Source organism: Martes martes (genome assembly GCF_963455335.1).
Source record: "Martes martes genome assembly, chromosome: 1".
Classification (NCBI taxonomy): Eukaryota; Metazoa; Chordata; class Mammalia; order Carnivora; family Mustelidae; genus Martes; species Martes martes.
In genome coordinates, this window is record NC_137888.1 from 55,444,552 (window position 1) to 55,469,240 (window position 24,689).

At 41.0% G+C, this 24,689-nt stretch overlaps 1 protein-coding gene across 1 annotated transcript in view; it reads right to left on the reverse strand.

The window, feature by feature from the left end:
* The window catches only part of MORC1 (MORC family CW-type zinc finger 1), a gene marked incomplete at both ends in the record, with an annotated part of 175,129 nt that overhangs the window by 17,174 nt on the left and 133,266 nt on the right, over nt 1-24,689 (reverse strand). Inside the window, 4 exons of the mRNA XM_080799256.1 lie at nt 2,788-2,934; nt 6,269-6,335; nt 8,427-8,496; nt 22,060-22,167. Of these exons, the coding sequence (XP_080655382.1) occupies nt 2,788-2,934; nt 6,269-6,335; nt 8,427-8,496; nt 22,060-22,167 (392 nt within the window). The remainder of the gene's footprint in view (nt 1-2,787; nt 2,935-6,268; nt 6,336-8,426; nt 8,497-22,059; nt 22,168-24,689) is intronic.

Below are 24,689 nucleotides of genomic sequence, written 5' to 3' on the forward strand. Positions count from 1 at the left end.
CACACCCAAACTCTGTTCCAACGCAAACAGATCTCAGTGTGGAGAGCTGTGAAGGGTGTGTGTGTGTGTGTGATAAAATGTGTACATGTACACATACACACACTTACGTGTATATACATACATATACATATTTCTGCATGTATATGTATATGCACCTGTATATGCACCTGTGTCTGTGTGTATACAATGGTGAAGAGTACAAGATGACAAATCAGGGAGCCAAGGTTTAAACCCAGCCCTGTCCTAGTTGTTGTGTAATTGTGACTTTGAGTGTGTTAGTTTCTCTAAGCTTCCGTTTCCTCAAGAATAATCTCAACCTCGTAAATTTGTGGGAGTAAGGAGCTAATATATACAAGATACTTGGGTGAGCCTAAAATATAGTAAAGCTCAAAAATGATAGCTATTATTATCAAGAAATAATAAGCCAATCATTGGACATGTGCTCATCTTCATACATTTTTAGTTACATGCACACATTTACTGATATATACAGACACATTCCTATATATAATTTATTACATACCACCCAGTCTTAGTGCTCAGTTGACATGCCTGAATGTTGGAACCAGGATGGAACAAACCAGGATTCAAATTTATGGCTAACCAACTTCAAAATTGCAGAGCTTACATATTACTTCTGGACAAATGCTGACAGAACTGGTTGGAGAATTTCATTCTTGAGGGACTGTACCATAGACCATGACAGTGTAAGACTGACTGACCATCCAGGTCACTGGACAAGTGGCCTTTTTCAACCTTGTAATATCTGTACAACACCTGGACTGCTTCCATCCCATTACCAGGCTAATGGAGGCCTTCCAGCTCAGGTGCCAAGCAGATTTAGTGGTCAAAACTTAAGTGTTCAACTGGTATTTACCCTAAAGATACAAACGTAGTGATTCAAAGGGGCTCGTGCACCCAAATGTTTATAGCAGCAATGTCCACAACAGCCAAACAATGGAAAGAGCCTAGATGTCCATCAACAGATGAATGGATAAAGAAGACGTGGTATACATATATATATATACACAATGCAATACTATGCAGCTATCAAAAGAAATGAAATCTTGCCATTTGCAATGATGTGGATGGAACTAGACAGTATTATGCTGAGCGAAATAAGTCAATCAGAGAAAGACAATTATCATGTGATCTCTCTGATATGAGGAATTTGAGAGGCAGGGTGGGAGATTGTGGGGGGGTAGGAAAGGAAAAAAGAAACAAGATGGGATCAGAAGAGAGACAAACCATGAGAGACTCTTAATCTCAGGAAACAAACTGAGGGTTGCTGGGGGGTTGGGGGTAGGGATAGGGTGACTGGGTGATGGACACTGGGGAGGGTATGTGCTATGATGGGTGCTGTGAAATGTTTAAGCCTGATGATTCACAGACCTATACCTCTAGGGCAAATAATGCATTATATGTTAGTAAAAAAGATATGTATCTCACATTAAATATATACGATCAGTAACACACACACAAACAAGCAAAAATAACTTAAGTGTTCATAAAGGTAGTACTCTGGCTTCATTTCTTGGCCAACAACTTATCTCTGGATCCCTGGTATCATTAGTGAAGATGTGCCGCAATGCGAAGTCCAAGCAGATCTGTCTACTATATAACCAAGAGTTCCTCCTCTTTTCTCCTAGGGCAGGACAGATGCTAGGAGAGTGTTTCTAAGGGATAGGGGTGACCTTCATGCCCGTGTATGCAGAGCCCCACCCTGGATGTTGCTGCAGAAATTTCCATAAAGCCTACGACTATTGCAGAATTGAGTTCAAGTCTTAGAGTGGTTTGCAGTCTCCTTTCACACACAAGACCAAAGCCTGGGCCTGAGTCGAAGTTGTAGCTCCCTATATGGATGCCCCACCACTACCTTTCTCTTTGCCAACTCTCTAATTCCATTCTTTGCCAACTCTCTTCCTCAGGAAGTTTTTGCAGTCATTCATCGATCAGAAAGTCAAAGTCACTGTCCTCATGGAAAATACTATTCTAGCCAGGACATGTGTTGTGTTTGCCTTACCCGAAAGCCTCTTACTTTACAAGGCAGGCCACTCTAGGCTATGAACCCTAACCAAACCAACTAGTTCCACTAATTCTGTGGTGTTCCTGCTCCCGCCCCCTTCCCTCCCTATGTTACATATTTTAGAGCACTCTTCCGTATACTAACTTCTTTGGCTTGATTGTAAAGCCTCCCATCATAGGTCCCTAGCTGGAAAAATTCTGAATCCTGGACTTTATCCCATTTCTCTCTGTACCCTTTGAGAAATGAGATTCAGATGTCTAAGTCCCTCATTTACCCTGCCCACAAATGTTCACATTCTACACTGAACCAGAAAGCAAAACTCAATTTCCCTTGATAAGTTCCTTATCTAAAGCTACAAAAGGAGACTTTCCAGAAGGCCATTACAAATGTCATGAGGGTCTTCATCAGGCAATAACAAAAGAAATAAAAAATGAAAGATGAAGGAACGGAGAAAGGGAGGAAGAAATTCAGTAAGAATTCTTCATAACATCCAGGAGAGAACTAACATCCCCCATACTGCCAGACCACGTGACAGACTGCATGACACAGGCAGTTAGCAACTGTAGTTCTATTTCAAGAGACATTTAATCCCATGGTGTATCTGTAGCAGCATAGTTAGGAGACAAATCATACAGTCATTCTACTGAATCTTCTTGATAACTTTACCACTCTACTGGGGGAGAAAAAAAAAAAGACAAGGAGTCGTCACGGCTTAGAAAGTGCCACAAAGCAAATGGAAATATGCTAGCAAATATCTTTACCTTAAATTCGACACCAGTTTTCTTACAGTTTCCTTCACAGATGTGCTTGCAGAAGACTTTGTTGGTAAATCCGCAACGTGACAACTACCCCTCACAGAGAAGCTGGCGCCGTGTCCTGAACGTGGACTTAAACCTTCCACCCGGGCACTGTGCAAAAACAAGCCGAGACTTATAATTTCAAAGCGGGAATCATATTAGGTACCAACGAATTCAGAAACATTAATAGACGACAAATAAAATGTTAATACACAACAGATGAGAGCAAGGCCATAAATATCATGCTAAAAACTGTCATTTAGGGAGTTACAGAAAATCAATTCTCAACTAGAAAAATGACTATTTATTCCTGACAAATCTTGTTTTTTGGGGGAGCCACAATTAGACAGAATTGGCAGTAATGTATCCTTAACTACAGTAGTCCCATAACATTTGCTTCATTTGCTGAAAGAGGCTTTTAAACCAAACTTCTATGTTAGCCTGAGGGAAGGTATGTACAGAAATAAAACAAAAAGGGGCATAGTCAGTTGAAAGAACTATTTAGTCAAAATCTGAAGGAAATAGAGTGTTTCAGGGGACGTGTAATGATCTTGGGTAGAGATGAAGCATGGCCGCTGGGGTGAAGTGTGTGGGAAAGTGAGGCACAGGGGAGGGAAGGGCTGGGGCCTGTGGCCAGGGGCAGGAACTGGACTTTACTCTGACTAGATCAGGCACTACCACTGACTGGGTTCTCTCATGGAAGCAAGGTGATCTGCTGTGTGTTTTAAAAGGGTAACTAGCTGCAGCGTGGAGAATAACTCACAATGAGGACACTCAGAATAGTGCACTGTGTTAATGAGACCCAAGATTTTCAGAACTGTGGGAACAAAACACGTTCAAGAGGGCTGGGGGACTTGTAATTTGGGAGATAAAGCTGTGTGGGCAGGTAGGGGTCAGATCACATAGGAATTTGCTTGTCAAATAAGGAGGGGGTTTTTGTAATCCTTTCATGCTAATATTAAGACCATAGCTCTGGAGAGTTTTATGTTTATATTGTATGGGTCATTTAAAAATTGGACAAGAGTTTATATCAAATAGAATGTGTTTCTACTGTTGATAGCTTTTTGGCATTAATTCTAACTTCAACTGATATTTTATTTAAGTTTAAGAAGATTATAACTAATGCTTGTCTCTTAAATACTTATAGACTATCTGAAGCTTATTAAGTATAACTTCCTTTATGCTGAAATTTTATTATGGTAGTCCTCTAAAATTTTTTTTTTTATCATTTTTTGGGATGCTGAAAAGTCATGCTGGCACTGGAGGTAAAAAGTAAAGTGCACTACACCTGGGCACAGAGAGTCCTCTCTGAACCCATTTCTCTTCCTGCCAGATAACAATAATGCCAACCTCACAGAGCTGTGCTGAGGATTAAACAAGACACACGAAGAATTCAGCCCAACTCTTACACTTAATAAGTGTTCAGTAAATAGTGCCTAATTATTACTGTTATTATGATCTTTATCATCACTACTACTATTAATGAGTTTGATAAGATTCTTCTATGAAGACTATTTTAATTGGACCACAGTTCTAACATTTCATGTTGTAGCTACAATTCAAAGATGATTAAAAAAAAAAAAGATACACAAAACCTCATACAAACCTGAAAGTAACATATAATACACACACACACACACACACACACACACACACACACACACACACACACAATGTGTTTCAGTTTTTGGATGAATTTTAAACTCAAATTCTAATAAAGAACTCTAGGTTAAACCATTATCCATAAAGTGGCGTAGTGACAGCATGGGGGGAAAACTGCATCATTTAGTCAATCAACAAATATACCAGCTCTGAGTCAGCTGCTATTCTGGATGCTAATGACACAGAAGTGGGCAAGACAGCCCTGCTTTTATGGAGTGAATTAGCTCCTAGTGAAAAAGAAAGTAAGCAAGCTAGAATGTAACACATTAAAAAAAAAAAGAGACTACTTAATAAGATACTTTAAAATAGTAATAAGTGCTCTGAAAAAAAACATGCAGGATGCTAAGATCTGATACTGTGCCTTGTCAGGAGTGGGACAGGCTATTGTGGATGAAGTGCTATGGGAAGACTGCTCAGACACCTGGAATTATGAAGAAGAAAATATCTGGTCCCCGTCCTTATGGGAAGACAAATGTTCAGAGGGACAATTCCACTTGACAATGGTGTTGCTCACCCATCGTGTATCAGAATACAGCTGATATTTGACAGATAATTATTTTTTTAAAGATTTTATTTATTTGAGAGACAGTGAAAGCGAGAGAGATCACAGAGCTCCAAAAAGAAGCAGACTCCCCGCTGAATAAGGAGTCCGATGCGGGGCTCAATCCCAGGACCCTGGGATCATGACCTGAGCCGAAGGGAGTCACTTAACCGACTGAGCCACCCAGGCGCCCCTAACAGATAATTACTGAAGTTGAAGGAGTTATGACCGCTCTGATCACTGCATCAGTGGCTCTCTGAAACTCTGAGTCTGCCTGCGAGAGTTGGGGGTCCCAGAGGAGAGAACGCTTGAACCCGAACTTGAAGGAAAGAGTTATAGACTGGTGTACAGCTTGCAGAGGGCAAAGGAAGGAGCGTGGACAGAGATGGAAATGTGACAAAACAGAACTCAAAGCAACTCAGAAACTCTGGGAAGCAAAGTGGGGGCTCCAGGAAGGGCCAGGAGTGAAAGGGACTTCCACCGTGCTGAGGAGTTTGTAACTTATCTCACAAGTGATGGGGCCATGAAAGGCTTCTGAGTAGAAGTGAGAGGGTTTGAGTATCAGAGGGACTCCTCTGTCAGCAAATGCAGAAAATAAAACAACTCTCTGTTTTTCTCTGACACTCAATTCAATGTGCTTCTATGCAAAAAGGGCCCAGGATTTGGATTCACAGTCACAGGGTCTAAATGCCTGGGAAGCACCTTTGACAAGTTTGGCTAAATGAGGGTAAGAGCTCACTTCCTTGGAAACATCCTTTCTGTTTTATTGGGCATCCAAATTATTCAGCTGATTTTATGTTAAAAGTGACAAAAGTCTCATGTCAAGAAAATTCTAGCATGCAATGATTATCATAATTACATACACGTGTAACAATAAGATAATGAGCCACACAAAAAAACAGGTTTCTGATTGCATATTCACACCTTATACACATGTGACATTTTTAGTTCTTTCACTACATTAGAGTCATTTGAATTAGTTGCTCGCTGTGAGTAGGAAGTTAAGCCTGTTCCACTTCATTATCCCCAAATCTTCACAAAAGAAAATAAAAAGGTTCAGGAAAAAGGTAAGAAACCTAGCCGTATTCTATTCTTTTTTGTCTCCTTTGTAAATTTGGTTCCATCTTAATTGCCTTTGCTTGTTGCTATTATTTCCTTTCTTCTTGTATTTAAACATTGATAATTACTTTGCAACAGTATAATTGCACTCACTTGGAATGTGTGTAATTGCAGTACACTCACCTTTCCTGGTTAGGTAGTGAAGATTTTCTCTTTATTTCTGGAGTATCACTGCTTGGCTCTTGTTTTTCTTCAAAAGACAGACAAAATGAAGACAATCACATTTTGATGATCACATGACAATGTAAAATGAAAGAAGTGTCAGCAGTTTATTAACTACTTATAATTTGGCTTTGTGTTCCAAACATCCTCTTGTAAAAATGGACCAATATATTCTTAATACAACTTACAATAGTCTTTTAATAAAGTGTAGATGGTATATATAATAATCCAAGAACCTTTGTAACTTGTGTTTTTGTAAGTTCTTTTTTATGATGTTTATTACCTGCAACTGGTGTGCGTGGGGTGACTGCTTGGGGTTCCCTTCTCTTATAGGCCTCTGCCCAGACAACCTCCTGTCTTCCCCCTAGAATCCCACTCTATTCCATTTTAGGTTCTGGTTCAAAAACATCCTAACATACCCGGACCCCAAACATTTCTCTAGTAGAGAGTCGAAATTTAAAGCAGAAAGAGACCTACAGTCATCTAGTCGACCTTCTCACTGAAGGAACCTCATTATTTTATGTTCAGAGAGGTGAGTGATTCATTTACAGTTCACAGAAGAGCAGAAATGCTTTGACTCCTTGGATTGGTTTTAAGAGTGTCTTGGAGGCAGTATATGCAATAAGCCAGTGTGTCTTTCTTCCACCTCTCTCTAGAATTCATTGTGGTAACTGTCCAAATATCTTATTCCACCAAGTAAACCCTTGCCAACAAGGTAAGGGCCATCAAAGGCCAAGTGGAACAACACAGCAACAAAGGAAGTTTTAGATGGTGGGTGAATGGCTGAGGATCTGCCTCCTTTAAGTAAATAGAAAAGAGAAAACACAAAAAGAGGTATTCTAAGCATACTGCAGGTGCCACTGGTTTAACTCACCGGCTTGCATACAAAGTGAAATTATTTTAGCCCAACGGCCAACTAATCTATAATTACAGTCATTTGAAATTGTTTCACAATTTGTTCTTTCCAAACCCAGGATGAATATTTGAAATTAAATATTAATCTTAGGATCAAAACTGTATTAATAATTTTTCCATTATGATTTGGAAATCCAACAGGCACATACTTGAAATCATTTTAATACTTTGAAACTTCTAGGAAAGATAGGCTTTAAGATTAAAAGAGCCTTACAAAAGAAATCTTGATTGTAGAATTGCAAATTACCCTAATTAAGAGGAGAGATAAAAAAATTGTGATTTCTTAGGGACCTCACTAATGGGTTCAAATATCAAGTTGTGTATGGATAGCTGATTAGGTTACTTGAGCAACAAAGTATGAAGGGAGAGCTCATGAGGTGAAACCATGGACTGATACAAGGACTAGGAAGGGTGAAGCCAAAAGGATCTGAGGCTTGTAAAAGAGGCTAAGAAAGGCTTTAGAACTTATATCAGAATAAGAGCAGAACCATGAAAATCATGGGCTTGGTGCTCAGGACCAATGGTAGAATATTAAAACAAGAGAGAGAATGGTATAATAATAATTTAACACATAATAAAGGGGTTAATGAATGGATGCTAAGAAAACATAATCTTCTGAGTCTGGTTTGCTTCCAGCTTCTCTATCCAGGGAAATTGTTTTGGGATTGAATACTAAAAGATGGCAACTATAAATTTGTTTTAAAAAAAGTTCAAATCTCTCACTTGAGACAAAGGACGTCCCATGGGGATAAAGGAATTAATGGATATGTTTGGTGAACTAGTCTGAGGGGAATCATGAAAAGCAGGAAAATGACTACAAAATTGAAGACAGAGAACTGTTATAATTTTCAAAATACAGTCTGAATTAAAGAGCTCTTATCAATCTACTGCAAATTTCTAAACAGAATTCAATGCAGAGAGTGGCCCAAGTCTGCTGCTGGAGATGTCAGGCCGCGTGTGGCAGTGCTGGGGGGACTCTCCTTGGGAAGGAAGGGTTTCTTGGCTCCTCTGAAACACAGGAGATTGGCGGCTCACTCTCCACTCACCCCTCTTCCCACTTCTGGAACAACACATTTTAACTTTTAAAAGTCCAAACTGCTACCAAACTTCTGATCTACATCCCACATCGCATGTGCCTCATAAGTCACATTGAAAACAACTCAAACATCACAGCTAATAGAGGTAAACTGAATTATTCTTTTACCTTTTTTCATAAGAGAAACTTCCTTTTTTTCTTGTTTCAATGAGACTTCAGTGTCACTTTTATCTAAAACCTGAAAAATAAGCTGTTTACTTAAAACTGCACAAAAATACAGGATACATTATAGTGTGATAAATGACCTGAGTATCAGTGCCCATATCAGAGAGAGAGGCCAGAGGCACAGTTATGCATGTGTTATGAAGGGAGACGATCATGCACATTGTAGAAAATGATGGTTACATCATAATTGTCAAACTTACTTTTACCATTTCCTTATCAGGACCTTAATACTTCTATCAATATTTGTACAGGTATTCTTAAAAATCCATATTATGTGTGGATATAACAATGACTCCAACAAATGAGACAAGTATTTGATTCACCAGGAGCAACCATGAAGCCTCTGCTGTTTTAAGGAAGCTTATCACATCAGTGGACGATACAGCAGACACACAGCATGAGCTCAACATCAGTGCAATGAAACCCTTGGGGAGGTTGGGGTCTGGGGCCTGAGGCCCCACAGCATGATGGGGGAGAAGACAGGGAAGGGGATGGAGAATGCACCAGGCCAACCAGGGGACAAGATGGGGACATCTTGACTTTTGATAAAATCCCAGGAAATCTGTCTAAAAGGGGGTCACAGAGCCTTAATGTGTTGAACACAGGAGCCAGGAGAGTTGGTAGCACCTGAGAGTGAGGGTGTGTGTGTGTGTGTGTGTGTGTGTGTGGTATCTGGGACAGGTGGGTGGAAATGGGGGTTGGGGGGAGGAGGAGGAGTGTGCCATCCGGAAGCCATGTCTACCATTGCTTTGGGAAGCCTGAAGACCCATTTTGCAAGGCTCACACAAAATAAACTTACATTTTGGAAACATACTTCTTTAGATCAGAGAGAGAGTTAGTTCATGCCCTTCAGGAAAACAGACCTAGAATGTTCCCTTCATGAATTCTGCAAATCTGTGAGAAGGTGATGGAACAGGCAGTGAAAACCAGCAACAGAGAAGGCAGGGGTAAGGCAAGAGCTCCTTGATCTGAAGGCCCTTCAACATGTGCTGAGATACAACTGCGTTCCCCACTTCTACGACCTGCTGGAAGGTGTGAAGCTGTGGGTTCTCTGGGGCTTGCCCACTGTGTCTGCACACATCGCCTTTTTTTTTTTTTTTTACGATTTTATTTATTTATTTGACAGACAGAGATCACAAGTAGGCAGAGAGGCAGGCAGAGAGAGGGAGAGGAGGAAGGAGGCTCCCCGCAGAGCAGAGAGCCCAATGCGGGGCTCGATCCCAGGACCCTGGGATCATGACCTGAGCCGAAGGCAGAGGCTTTAACCCAGTGAGCCACCCAGGCGCCCCATCCATCACCTTTCAAGCCCGCTGTGCCCTGCTGAACAAATGTGAGAGGGAGAAGCTATCACCTCCCCTTTTCTCCCCTCCCAAGAAACACCAGCATCTATTTTACATGGCATTCTAGAAACCGCTGCTCAGGTAGCAGGTTAAATGGGCACACATGTAGCCTAGCAGCAAAAGACCTGCAAGGCTCTCCATCACTGCTGCTTCTGTTTCACTCAAAGCCATAACAAGAAACGTCTTGTTAGGTAGAGGGAAATAAATAAAACTAATGCTGGGGTGCCTGGGTGGCTCAGTCGGTTAAGTGTTCTGCCTTTGGCTCAGGTCCTGATCTCAGGATCCTGGGATCAAACCCCATGTTGGGCTCCCTGCTCAGTGAGGAGTCTGCTTCTCCCTCTGCCCCTCACCTTGCTCTTCTGTGCACACATATACACACGTCTCTCTCAAATGAATAAAATCTTAGGGAAAAAACTGATGCTAAGCTGTTTTGTCCATTTCAAAATAGTTTTGTACTTGTACTACAAATAAATTCCTGCCCCAGGAGTAAATAAAACACACGTATTTTTTTAAAGTTCATTTTACAAAATGACCTTCCAATGTACATCTTATTTCTCTCTGATGTATCATCAAACTTACATTTTTCTTCTACTATGCTCATACATACAGGAAATGTGTGTGCCTTTTTGAATGCCTCTAACTTCATATTTTTTGAACAGTTTATAAGCAGGATAGACTATTTCCCACAGCAGTTAACAGCAACCACAAGATAAACTGACGACAGGAGCTATTTAATCCTTTAGTTACAACCGCTTTGTTGTAATCCATGATGATCCAGCTCAGAATGTGTTTCTTTCTTTGGTAACTCATCCCTGTGATAAAAATCAGACAAGAGGGTAGCATCCAAGATTAACCAAAACGACAGCACTCTCCATGGGGAACTTTTGTTGGTGGCATTAGCACAGCCTCAAGAAATTGTTTTTGCATTTTATCATTTAGTTGTCTGCTTGGAGCCGTGCCTTATAGAGGCTGTTTCCGTGAAGGTCAGGTGTGTCCTCTCACTCCAAAAATGGTACTTACGCAAAGCTTTCCCATCTATATTGCAGGAGAGATTACCTTCTTTTCCTTTCCCATATTTTCTTTATTCTTTGGCATAGAGATGTTTAAAAGATTCTGGATAAACAACTCACCACTACAGTGTTCCCTTTTAAATAACATTGGATAACTGAGTTCATTGGACGCTCTCCTCCATCACGATACATTTGTGGCTTTGAAGGTCTGAATACTTTCAAGCTGAGACACCGCTGAGATACAGCTATCTTTTCGACGACACTATTTGTATATTTTGATACTGTTTACAAAGCTCTTTCATATACATTACTTCGTTTTATTACAGAAGTGTTCCTCAGTCTCTTAGGCTTAACTGCGTTTCATACTCTGCAGTTGAGGGATATCTCTTTCCTAAGATTTTACCTCAGTCATGAAACAGATAACACCCCCCACACAGTAAATGAGATTATAGTCAACTCTTCACTTGGGGTTTTAGACACCTTAATTAAAATTATGTTAACAATGAGCAGAGCAGGATTTGTCGGTTCTCCAAGGGATTCAACGGATGAACATAATACCACATGCTCAATTTTGTGAAGTATCTATTTAAGAGGCTAAATAAATCATCAATAAGTTAGAGAGCAGGGAAAGAACATACCACAGACAGCTGCGTAACTCTTCTCTAATTCAGCTGTTGTTAAGAATGCTTAGGAACTGGTTGCTATCACTGTATCTGCTTTCTTTCCTTCTAGTTCTTTGCCCCACTATCTCTACTGTAAGCCTCTATTATTACCAAGGACCCCAAAAGGCTACCAGACCAGTAACGACTTCCTGCCAAACTCAAAGGTCCTTTCTGTTTTCACTCTTCTGCAGTGAACGTTATGTTCTGGGCTCCTCTCTCTCATTCATAAACTTATTCCCTAAAATTGAATTCCAGTATGGGTCAGGCATTGTTCTTATAAAGAATACCAAGTCTTCACAGCCTGTACCCCTGGGGATAAAAATACATTATATGTTTATTAAAAAAAAAAAAAAGAATACCAAGTCTTGCTACAGCATTGTACTCACTCACCCTCACCATACCCAACACTGACACTTCCTACCCCTTTCCTCTGCTTTCCTTTCCTCATGACCACTTGCCACCATCTACCCTGCAACACAGTTTACTTATTTGTCTTATTTGGGGTCTGGTACCCCCAATGGAATGGAAGGACCATGAAGACAGGGAGTATCGTCTATTATCTTCCTGCTGTATCTCCAGTGTCTATGACAGAACCCGACACTCACTCAGTATACATACAGAATCACAGAAAGTCCTAGCAAGATGTACATGTTGCTGGGGGATAGGGGATAGTGGAATCTAGGCATTACAAACAGCAAAGAAAAAGTCAGGGAAGCAAAAATAAGCTCGGGGTGTTGGAGGACAAAGAAGGTCAGGGTGGCTACAGGGAAGTGAATGAAGGGATGAGTGGTAGGGGATGAGAACTCAAAAGAGGTCAGGCCAGGTCACCAAGGGTCTTGAAGGGCACAGCAAGGACACTGGATTCTGCTCCAAATGTGAGCAGAAGCCACTGGAGGGTCCTGAGTAGGAGAATGGCATGACCTATCTTTTGGATGCAGTCATCAGATTTTTAGACAGTGGATGCCAACAGAAGCAATGAGATCATTTATAGGGCTATTGCTACAGCCCTGACAAGGGATGTTGGTGAATTCGCCAGGGTGGAGGCTGTGGGAAAGGAAACACGGGGTATAGGTTCAAAGAGTGATTGGGCAGGACTGGCCAGGTTGAGCGCCAGGTGTGAAAGGAGGAGAGGAATTCAGGATGCCTCCTAGGCTGTGGACTGAGTGGCTGTGAATGGTGGTGCCATTTACTGAGACAAGAAAGCAGGAAGAAGTCTCCCGCTATTTCTTCTTCCCTTGATTTCTATAACTTTCTGTGTCCCAAATCTCCCAGGATCTTTATTTTTCTGTTCACACTTAATATCTCAATGAACCTATTAAAATCTCAGGGGTCCAACCATCGACTTTATCCAAACAGTGGCCTGATGAGCATCACCAACCCTAACTTTCCACCTGTGCTCCAGTTTACTTCCAACTGACTTTGGGACACCTGCAGGTTTTGCTGGAACTTCAGATCTCCAGTCCCACATGCACCAACTCAGATCCCCTGTCAGCTCTTCTCTTCCTGTCTGACACAGCCTGTCATTCCCGGCTGCCATCTCCAAACTGCTCTCCCTGCCTCGTCTTCCGTGCTCCTCTCCAGCATCTGCTCTGCTTCCCTCCAAATGGTTCCATTTTCCTTGTCATCCTTACACTGTAATCTTTAGGCAGCAGATCCTACTTGATTTTGGGGTCTTCAGCTTCTCCTCTGTCCAGGACAACAGCATTACCACAACCTGGTTCATCTTCCTAAACAAAAGCTCCATGATCAAATGTTTCTTCTCAAAACCTTCCTACAGGTCCTGACTGGTTCCTACCTCAAGTACAAACTCTGAATCTGGCTTTCAAAGCCCTTCTTGATGTGATTCTAAGTTATGTGAACATATTTTCAGTAGTTCTTAACAAACCCCCTCTGCTATAACAGAATGCTGTCCTCAAAAATCCCCTAAAAGCACCATATATACTTTTGCCTTCACTCTCTAGGTGGTATATATGCCTCTCTGTCCTTCCCTCTTGTTTCCCACCTTTTAAGACAAGTCTAAGTCCTACTCTTTCCAAAATGTCCTTTTCAGTTACTCCAGCCCATACTGATTTCTTCCTTTCTCTGAAAAACTAATAGCAAATTACAGTTCTTTGTTATTAGTAATGGCCAATCATCTTATCTCTGTAACCCAGATAAGTCTGAGATCTTATAGCATCTTTGATTCTTGCAGGATACTTCAGAGCAGAATTCAAAACTTGGGTCCATCTCCCCCAAACAAATCCAACTCTACAAAGCATTAATAAATATGCAGAATGTACTGAAGATTGCATTGACAAATGGAAGAAGTGATTACATACAGCAAAAATGTATTTCAGGTCACCATGAACCACCTCTTTTTCTACTTCTTCAACTCTGGCTGCCTGTTGAGCTCTCTCCCCACACTGCCCCCTCCAGCCCCTCCAAATCTGCAGCACCATGTTTTTTGGCTTCTGGGATGACCCTCTTCCTTTCCCCAAATCCTTACACACACCCCTCTAGCTCTCTCTTTGCTGCAATTTCAGTCTCTCAATTTTCATTCTTTATTCCCATGTCCTGGCCCAACCAATAAAGGCTGAATTTGGCCTCTTCAGAATTACAGAAAATGGTTTTTAAAAATGTTTTTCATAACACAAATATTTATTTTCATTATTTCATTCTGTCACAAATCATCACATTAGTTCTCATATCATCCTTGAGAGTAGGTAAGATTATTTCTATTTTATAGATAAAAAAACAGAAGACCACAAGTTGATACAACTGAGACGTGGATTGTAGGTCTAACTTGGAACCTGGATCGGTAGGTCAGAGCACAGTCTGTCAACTTTCTGTAAAATAATGTTAACACGTGGTTTTATAAAATTCTCTTCCAATTTTCCTGCTCCTTTAGAGCAAGGATCATATATATATGATTCATATATATATATATGAATCATATATATATATATATATGATGTCTCTCAGGATCTCTGATATAGTATTGTTTGTACATTTGTCTTAATTGGTGCATGGTTGCTGGTAGTCCACATACTGGCACTTGAATATTCAGGTTCATAAGTTCTTCAAGTTCATAAGATTGTCCTTAGGGTCAGGGGCTGTATCACATGCTATCTCTGTGTCTATTGTAAGTCTGCTGGTGAGCTGATGAATTATGCTGTGAGAGTATAGACATTTTTTCCTCCATAACCTTTAGGGAAGCTCTGGTTTGCCTCTTGTAAAGGAGCTGGCTCTGCCTGTGAAATTTCTGATACTATTAGCAACAATCACAGCATTATACAAGTTCATACAGAGGCAAGGGTAACATCATCAACCAGGAAAACTAAGAAATGGCCTGCTTTTGAAATTAAGGCAACTTCGATCATCTGAAATCATGTTCTTGCAATACAACTGTAGTTTCCCCTTAAAAAACAATTTCTGTTAGGAGCTGGAAAACTGATGTGTATTGAGGGCAAATGCAGCATTTAGGGACTGACTGGCTATGCAGTTTACTTAGTTTCCTTCTTTTTTTTTTTTTATTTTCACCTGCTCTTGGGTTACCAAGTTATCTTTTCACTTCATTGTCTGTAGGACTGACGCCAAAACAGAGTGCTTATAGCTGTTGTTTGTGTGTGTTGTGGTGTGGTTTCGTTTTGGCTACCACAGAGCACAGACGCAGACACTGGAGACTCATCATCTATGCCAGATGGCCCCCAGCTTTTCTGACATGTCACAGACACCCTGTTAGTGGCCCTAGAGATTCAGAACTGTTTGATGACTTTCCTGAGCTAGAATCAGCCTCTTCTGAAAGATGTCCCTACAGAGCTAAGGAGGTATAGCTGGCAAAGGACTTCATTCTGAGACAGGAAGATGGTTCCATCTACACCTTCCTTTATTCATATGTCTTTCCTTAACCCCAGAAAGTGCCACATTCTGAGCTAGACACTGGAGGGCACATCTTTTGTAGCAAATACAGAGACTCCGCTGCCAAACTCTTAAAATACATCTGTCAACGATGATCTGGCCATCAAATTTTTTTTTTTAAAATCTGCAGACCAAGAAAAATGAAATGAATCCATTTGCCAATCTGTTCTTGAGACCAGGTGCAAGCCAAAGAGGCCAAAATGACCACAGAGGACAAAAAGGCTCAAGGCGGGCCAACCAAAAAGAAAGTAGGCTTTCTGGTTATTAATTAAACAGGTCTAACCCAACTTGAAGGAGCCACAACAGATGTTCTCCCACAGTCTTAGCAACATGGGCTTGCCACTGATATTCAGAGTAGAAAAAGAAAAAAAGATTATTCTATAATTTAGAAAAATGACAAATACCAGTATTTAGGAGGAAGGTAAATGTGGCTTCGTATCAGAGTCAGAAAATATTCATAATGTCAGTTGGGAACATGTGCTCCCCCAAGACGAATAAAAGCATGCACAGTGCAACAAAAAGTCAATACTTTTATACCCTGACTCAAGTCTCAGGAAATTATTCCCACTCAACTTCTCTGACTTACTGTCAGCTTTGGTAATGTTATTCCCCTGGTGTTCCTGAATTTTGAAGCTTTCTTCCAATTGATCATTTGCTTTCCTGACCATCTGCTATAGCCTGGAAACCCAATTTTCCCAGTCACCTTTCAGAACAGACCCCCTACGACACCTAGTCTATATAGTCTCTTCCCATATGGTGACATAACTTGAGACTCTTTCCTCTTTGCTAGGATGCTTGGCAATCTAGTCCCAGTTTTGCTTTTATTTTTCTTCTTCCTATTAAGCACGGTGCAGTGCCCATTGATCAGATGGCTTGATTTTGTGGGGCACCAACGTGGTATGGGGTTCATATGCCAAATTTTTGCCTGGAGTAAAGCTGAACTGCCAATATATCACATAGCAGTGCGCTCGAGTTTTTAATTGAACTTAGACAAACTCTTAATTACAACAATGCCACAGGGCAATACTCTAGTAAAGCAGGACTGTGGCAACCTTCACTCAGACACTGATCCCCGTAACAGAGGCTGGTGCCTCTACAGGGGGTGATGTGAAAGAATTTCTACTTCCTTCCCATCTGGGGTTAACTGGGACAAATTTGAACTTACACATGGGTTTGGGAATGCCTGAGACAGAAAGAGTTCAGAATCAGAGAGGGTAGGGTATGCGTTTTGATCATGGAAGATGAAAGACAATAGGTCAAAGGTCAAGCAACACCAGCTCATGGAAGGGGTTGGTGATCAAGTTATGACCACAACCATGTTACTACAAGCGGTAATCCTAGACAAGAAGAAGATTCTCCTCTCCAGGAACCATCCCTGTGATGATGGTCCTGATGATGTCTACGGGACTCTGGGTGGACTGGAAAAAGAAGGGACAGATCTTAAGCAGAAAAGAACTTTATTGGATAGGTCAGATTTAGGGTGGGTAGGGAAGAAATGAGATAAAGGGAAGTTAGCTTAACATGGGCAAGGATGATAGATTGTTTTTTTAAAATGAATTCAAGACTCTTGCCTAGAGAAGGCCCATCTGTGGAATTCAGGAAGCCTGTCCAACTCAAAATGCTGAATGTTAATCGATGTGTTATTTCTTTGTCCCTTGAAATCCTTGCCCCTGAGTAAAGTGTATCTGTGTACTCCAACCAATCTGTGTGGAAGGGGCTGGTGAAAAGATGTGGGGAACAGTGCGGGGAGATGGAAGAGAAAGTGAGAAGTCACAAGGAGATGTGGTTAAAAAAGTGGGAGCTCAAGCTGAACGGCTAGGGTTCAAGGTGACCACTTCCTGGCAGTGTGAACCTGAGCAAGTTGATTTTCCTCACCTGTAAGATGGGGATGAGAAGAGAATTTACCCCTCAGGTTGCAAGAAGAATTAGATGAGAGGATCTTTGTGAAGTGCCATACCTGAATTTCATCATGGCCACAAAGAAAGAGGAAAGGCTCGCCCCGCTCACACACACACACACATACACAGGCAGACACACAACAGAATTTCAGAATACAGTTTTACAGGGTCAGAGATAATAAATTTGGATCATCACAGTTACCCTGAAGGGGTGGAGGGAACTGTACCTGTGATAACAAGATCATGAAAAATAATGAAAGAAGTTTGCTACAGTGCAGACGGATAACCCCATATGTAATGTCTCTAAGGGTCCAACGGAGAGGCTACCTAGGGCATTCTGAAGAGGTTTAAGATGTTCTTTAAAAACTCCTCATTATTTCCATGACAATTTTTTAATCTCTAGAAAACGCCTAGAGTTTTAACTGAGTCCCAGTTGGAGACTTCCACAGTGCCAAATGACATGCAAGGTCTTACTAAGAACTCTCTCATTGCATGAAATTTGAAAATGAATGGACCATGCTGGCGAGAAGGGCAAGAATAAATCAGTATCAGGAAGGAAAAACAATGCCACAGAGGTGACACCAGCAAACTATGGGATCAGAAGCAACTGGAGAAAAGGAAAATGAAGCCCAGGGCCACAGGGATGATCTGGGAGCATGTTAAGTGTGAGACACGGTGTAGAACAAGAAGACAAACCTTAAAAATGACTGGACAATGAGCATTATACCTCAATGAGAAAAGAAATAAAACAAAAGAATAGTTTTTCTTAAAAAAACAGCTTCCATAGACCATAGGCCTTGGAGAGAAAAGAATATGAAGAAAATTCAGTCAAGAACGAGGTGGAGTGAGAGAAGGAAGAACTTAGGAAAACAGGTCAAACTGCTGTAACCCTAAGCCACAGCATATGACACATCTGGGAGAATGAATGATAACACTGCGGCAGTCATCAGTGGTGGTCAGATTCAGGAGAGACCTGAAAAGCCATCAACACTCTCATCATTTCAGGCAAAGTTGCACAACCGTCAGTAGGACAGCCTGAGTGAGGTGCGCCTGGAACTTGGAAGAGAGAAAAATGAAGTACGCTACTATGAAAAAAAATCCATTCAAAAGGCAGACAGACAGACACAGCAAAGAAAAGAGGGCGCTTAACAGACGGACTCCTTATCCATACAATATGAAAAAGATACACTCCTCGGAGCACAGGTGGAACAGGGCCTGTGGCGTTCGTGGTACAGTCATGTGGGTAGTATCGTCACTGTTACGCTTTTAGGGGAGGTCAACATGGCAGCCTGTCTTAGCTGGAAGCCTTTTAAATATTCAGGCAAGTAACTCACCAGCAAGTGTCAGACCGTAATTGGCCAGCCCATGCAGATTGGCACAAAAGGAGCATGCATGGTGTAAGTCAGTGTGTGCCGCTATTATGATACTATACAATGGTCTCATCAGTTTGGATAATGTGAAACCATCCCTGTGCGATGATGGGCTTTCTTTGATATGCTGAACATATATTTCTAAGCCTATTACACTTGAAAATAAGGGGGCGCCTGGGTGGCTCAGCGGGTTAAAGCCTCTGCCTTCGGCTCAGGTCATGATCTCAGGGTCCTGGGATCGAGCCCCGAGTCGGGCTCTTTGCTTAGTAGGGAAACTGCTTCCTCCTCTCTCTCTGCCTGCCTCTGCCTGCTTGTGATCTCTCTCTCTCTGTCAAATAAATAAAATCTTTAAAAAAAAAAAAAGAAAGAAAAAAAGGACCTGGGCCTCAGTAAATTCACCAAAATAATAAAACCACCTGGTTGCAAGGGGATGAGATGAGTCCTGTGTAGTAGCTAATTCTTCTCTAAGTGATAATCTCTTGCAGCACTGTTGGCTGAGTGCCTCCCTTCTATACACAAGACAGGTACGGGGTCAGAATTAAAGCATGTGTATAGATACACACACACACACGGAAGCACTACAGGGTGAAGAGAACTGGGTAGAAAGCCAGGGGTTAAGAAGAATCATTTTTCTAATTTGTGAGTTTAAGAAAGTACAGACAAACATTCAGAAGCAATTATTTCCTACTGGAATTACCATAACGACAGCCTAACACAGAAATTGATGTGCACCTGTGGATAATTCATATTTATATAAATAAATCAGGCACCCTGAGTTTGAGAACAGACGTCCCATGAGGATCAACAGGGCACAAATAAATCCTACCCCCACCACACACACGAATAACATAAAACTTGAAAAATATTACATAAAAAGAAAACAACAATTATAATATAAATGTCATACCTAGCTTATGAAAAAGTACTCACTAAAAGCTGTATGCAAAGCTTAGGAAGGTGACAGAGGGATGGCTACATGAAAAACGTGCTGACAGGATTGTGGAAAACAGGCAGTGACTAGTACAGCTCACAGGGACAGCAAAACCATGTTCTTTCCAATACCAGTTGTACTTCCTATTCCCTTCTGGTTGCCAATTACATTTTGATTCTTTTCCTTTTGAAAAATACTTTGGTGTTTCCTTTCTTCCTGGGTTTAGTTGTTCCTTTTTGTCAAAATGAAGGTTTTTCCTGCTCCCTTTCACAAATGACTCCTAGACCTTCTCAATATCCCTTCAGATGGCCTCTTAACTCAAGAAGCCATGTGATACCTGGGATTAAGGGGGCAGGTAGAGAATGTGAGATGAGACAAGTCTGGCCAGAGTTGGTCCCTGTGGAGCTGGGAAATGGGCACTCGGGAGTTGATGGTATTATGTTTGAAATATTCCATCATGAAAACATTTTTTTAAAAGATTTTATTTATTTATTTTACAGACAGAGATCACAAGTAGGCAGAGAGGCCGGCAGAGAGAGAGGGGGAAGCAGGCTCCTTGCTGAGCAGAGAGCCCAATGCGGGGCTCGATCCCACGACCCTGGGATCATGACCTGAGCTGAAGGCAGAGGTTTTAACCCACTGAGCCACCCAGGCGCCCTGAAAACATTTTTTAAATAAAACTTCCATTGTTGGGGTATTATGCCTCCAACACAAAGGATGAATACCCAACTTTTGTATCAACATATCAACATGGACGGGACTAGAGGAGATTATGCTGAGTGAAATAAGCAGAGAGAGTCAATTATCATATGGTTTCACTTACCTGTGGAGCATAAGGAATAACACAGAGGACATTGGGAGATGGAGAGGAGAAGTGAGTTGGGGGAAACTGGAAGGGGAAATGAACCATGAGAGATTGTGGACTCTGAGAAACAAACTGAGGGTTTTGGAGGGGAGGAGGGTAGAGGGTTGGGTGAGCCTGGTGGTGGGTATTATGGAGGGCATGTATTGCATGGATCACTGGGTGTGGTGCATAAACAATGAATTTTGGGACACGGAAAAGAAATAAAATAAAGTAAAATGGAAAAATAAAAAAATAAAACCTCCATTGTTGTTATGCCATGTACTTTCTGACAATTATTTTCTGCTGATGGGCACAGAAATTAGGCTGAAGTCAGAAGATATACTGTCTTTACTGGCTCACTGGTAAATAAAACCTAATGCACAATTCCAAAGAGCATTCTGAGATACCTCAGCTAAAGACAGGTATAATGAGACCAGGCCCCTTTCTTTTTTTGAGGGGTGGGGAGAAAGGGAATGCGCACGTGCACTGGGCAGGGGCAGAGAGAAAGGATCTTAAGCAGGGTGCACACCCAGCATGGAGCACTATGCGGGGCTTGATCTCATGACCTTGAGATTAAGACCTGAGCCAAAATCAAGAGTCTGACACTTAATCAACTGAGCTACTCAGGCAAGGCCAGGCCCCCTTCTAAATACTCTCCCTCATATTATCATGTCAACAAACAGCAACCATGTAGGTGACTATAGTTATTCTTATTTAAAGGTTAGCTATAAGCTCCTTGGCGATCAAAGTAAAAAGAGAACTCATATAGTAAGCAATATAATTCAAATTCTAACAAAAGGAAGCACCAAATAGATTTTTTTCCTGACATTAAATTCTAATATCTAAATGAACTTTTAAATTACAGTGCAAAGAACACTAAACAGCATAATGGACAATGTCTTTAACATGGCAGTGTTAAACAGTAAGATGCAGTGTTCCTCACATGGCCAGTCCTGGAGTCAGTTCTTCCTAAATATCAAAGGCTTTCTTTCACACCTGTATCAATAAGGCAAAGCAAGTCTGCTGGGATCTACAGGATAGTCAGATACAAAGGCCTTTGATAGTGACTACCAAAGTTAGAATCAGGGATACATAATCTAGGTGAATAAACAGAAATACATCTATATTTCTTCAATAGATTTCTCTAGGGCTTCTGGCAGTGGCCTAATGTAAGTCAGTTGAGAATTACACTTTTTGGTGGGGATCCCTGCTATAAATTACAGAAAGGGTCATATGCTTTAGATCTGGGCATGTAGATTTCAGGATGATCTTCAAGTTTTACATATATATTTTATATATAATATATATGCAGGTATATATTATATATACATAAATTGTATGGATTTGCATACTATTAAAGTTTTCTCACCCTAACAACTCAAATGAAAAGCATCATGATTAGCTGTCAGAATGTATAAGTTCCAGTGCCATTTTCACTAGTTTCTATAGCCTTGGATATGTAACTAACTTTTCTGAGTCTTGTTTCTTCACCTAAAAACTAGGTTATTCAATTAAATGTTTGATTACTTTGAGGTACTAGTATGACATGCTTCTTGAATTCCTCTAATTTTCATGAATGCAAATCAATCTCAAGGTGTCATTTAGCCTATGAAATTTATCTCACCAGGATTATATCTGGATAATCGCCATTGCTGGTTTCAACTTCAATCAAAGCCTTAGATTCCTGCACAAGGTTTTGACTCTCCTTCCTATTAATTTCCCAGGAAAAGGCCTGTGGCAAGATATTAACAGGAAATATATGAGGGTTAGCAGCAATCACTGGTACATATTAAACCACATTCATTCAGCCTCTATTCACTTCTGTAGAGAAGCAAACTTCTGGGGGTGCCTGGGTGGCTCAGTCGGTTAAACCTTTGCCTTCGGCTCAGGTCGTGATCTCAGGGTCCTAGGATCGAGCCCCGCATCGGGCTCTCTGAGTAGAGAGCCTGCTTCCCCCTCTCTCTCTGCCTGCCTCTCTGCCTACTTGTGATTTCTCTCTGTGTCAAATAAATAAATAAAATCTTTAAAAAAATAAAATGTTAAAAAAAAAAGAAGCAAATTTCTGTGGGATATACGGAAAATTCAATTTCTGATCTTTGCCCTCAAGAAGTATATGATTTAGGTAAGCACTTGTAAAAGTTAAAAAACAATACACAACAATAAAATAAGAGTATCATAAGGCAAATTAAGTGTGATATTAGTGCTGCAGACTACAAGCCTCAATAGTGAATCAAATGATCTTCATGAATTACTGCCCATACACTGAATAAATACGTCTCATGTGGATATACACGTTGTTCTTAAAATTTAGGTAGATGTTGCTGTGGGGACATAAGATATACCTTCATTTCAAAATATCTATAATGGCTTTCTGTTATGTAGTTCTTAATCAGTAGATGGACAATGCCTATTATTATGTGAGATCTCTGTGTCATTTTTTTAAAAAGATGTCTTCATACTTGAAAAGATGGGAAACAACTGGTATGAAAAATGTATGATGCAGGGAAAGGTCTCCTTTGACTGGAATGGCTACTAGTAGATGCTCAGCTTCTCGAGAGCAAGAACTGTGTCAACCTCTGCACCCTCAGCACCTGTCCCCACAGAAATGCTTAGCGTATGTTTGTTCGCGGGAATGAATTCAAGAAGGACACTGAGAGAACATTAAAGGGAATTAAAAGCTGCAGATGTAGGAAACAATAGGAATATTATTTTTACTGGGAGCCCTGCTTTCAGGAAAAGCTGTCGAGGATAAGGAAAGTGGAACCTTCTGAGAAACACAAGGAGGTGATAAAAACAATTCTCTAGGAAGAGCAATTAACAATGAACAATTAATTAATCACCTGTGTTAATAAAATTGAATTGTGGTACATTTAAGTTAAAACATTGGCTAATTCCAGAGCTACTCTTATCAAGGTTTTGGAGCACATTATAAGATTGACTTGGGCATATCTGTCTTCCTAATTCCATCTACTTAGGCTAATGTTAAAATTAATGATACTTCCCGTGCCTCCTCTGGTAGTGGTAATGCCCAGTGTGCTAAATGGACAGAATATTAGAAATTTACGGCAAATATTCCTCAAGTAATTCAAAGTTGTTTCAGTTGAGGTTTAAATTTTGGTTAAATTCATTTTTCAAATGTTACAGAATTCCAGTCTCCTGATCTGCCCCAATTCTAGATTTTTGTATAGAATATCTTCTGAAGTGAAATTTTCTTGCATTTCCAAGAGTTGATATCCATCTATCTCCATGTCTTCACATTCCACTTGCTAATCAATCCATTCCAATCTGGTTTATACCCCCTTCACTCCAACAAAAACAGTAAAATTCTTCTGAGATCACCCCTATTATCTCTAAGTCATTAAATAAATGGACTTTTTTAGGCCTTTCAATAGAAGCTAGCCTCTCTGACTAACTCTCCTTGAATTTACATTTTCTACTCTTGGCTTTAATGAGGAAACAAGCACCTGGCTTGTCCTCTTCCTGCCCAATCATTCCTTCACCATCACCTGGACACACTTACTCCCTACAGCTAGCCATTACATGGTAAAATCCCTCAGGCTTCTGTCCAGTCTTTCTTCTCTTCTTACCCTTACTCCTCACTCAGCATGTCCTCTTTGAGGTCTCAAACTGATTTACCACCAACAGACCCAGCCACCTTCTAGAATTCTCTATTTTAAAGAACAGAGCCACCATCGAACCAGGTGCAGGGCCCCAAAACACTGTAGTCCTTAACATTCCCCTCTGTTTCACCTTCTGTACCTAATACATTGCCAGCACAGGTCAGTGTCTCCTCCTCAAGACAAACACACAATGAACAAATGCACCCCCTCCTCTGATTGGCTGCCATCACCTCAGCCCAAGCTGCCAGTGTTTTCCCCTAGGAGACCACTGTTAATAGCCCCCTGACGGCTCCGCCCACATTCACCAGAGGCTTCCATACTCAGCTAACAATCTTCTCTAAAGAAATATCTGATCATACCACCTCCTTTCAGTGGTGTCCCACTGCTTTTAGGATAAATGCAAAATCCCTTGTCAAAGCCTGTAGGACCTGCATGGTTCTGGTCACTCCCTAAGCTTCTCACCCCCACAGTCCCTTTCCATCTCTCCACCCCACCAGAGCTTCCTTGTCTTCTTAAGGTACTCTGCATTCACCAGCATCCTTCTTTAGCGTATGTGTGCATCCTTTGGAAATGCTCTTCCTCTCTTTTTACCAATTTAATTGGAATTCAATCCTAAAAATTCAGCCATTGCTTT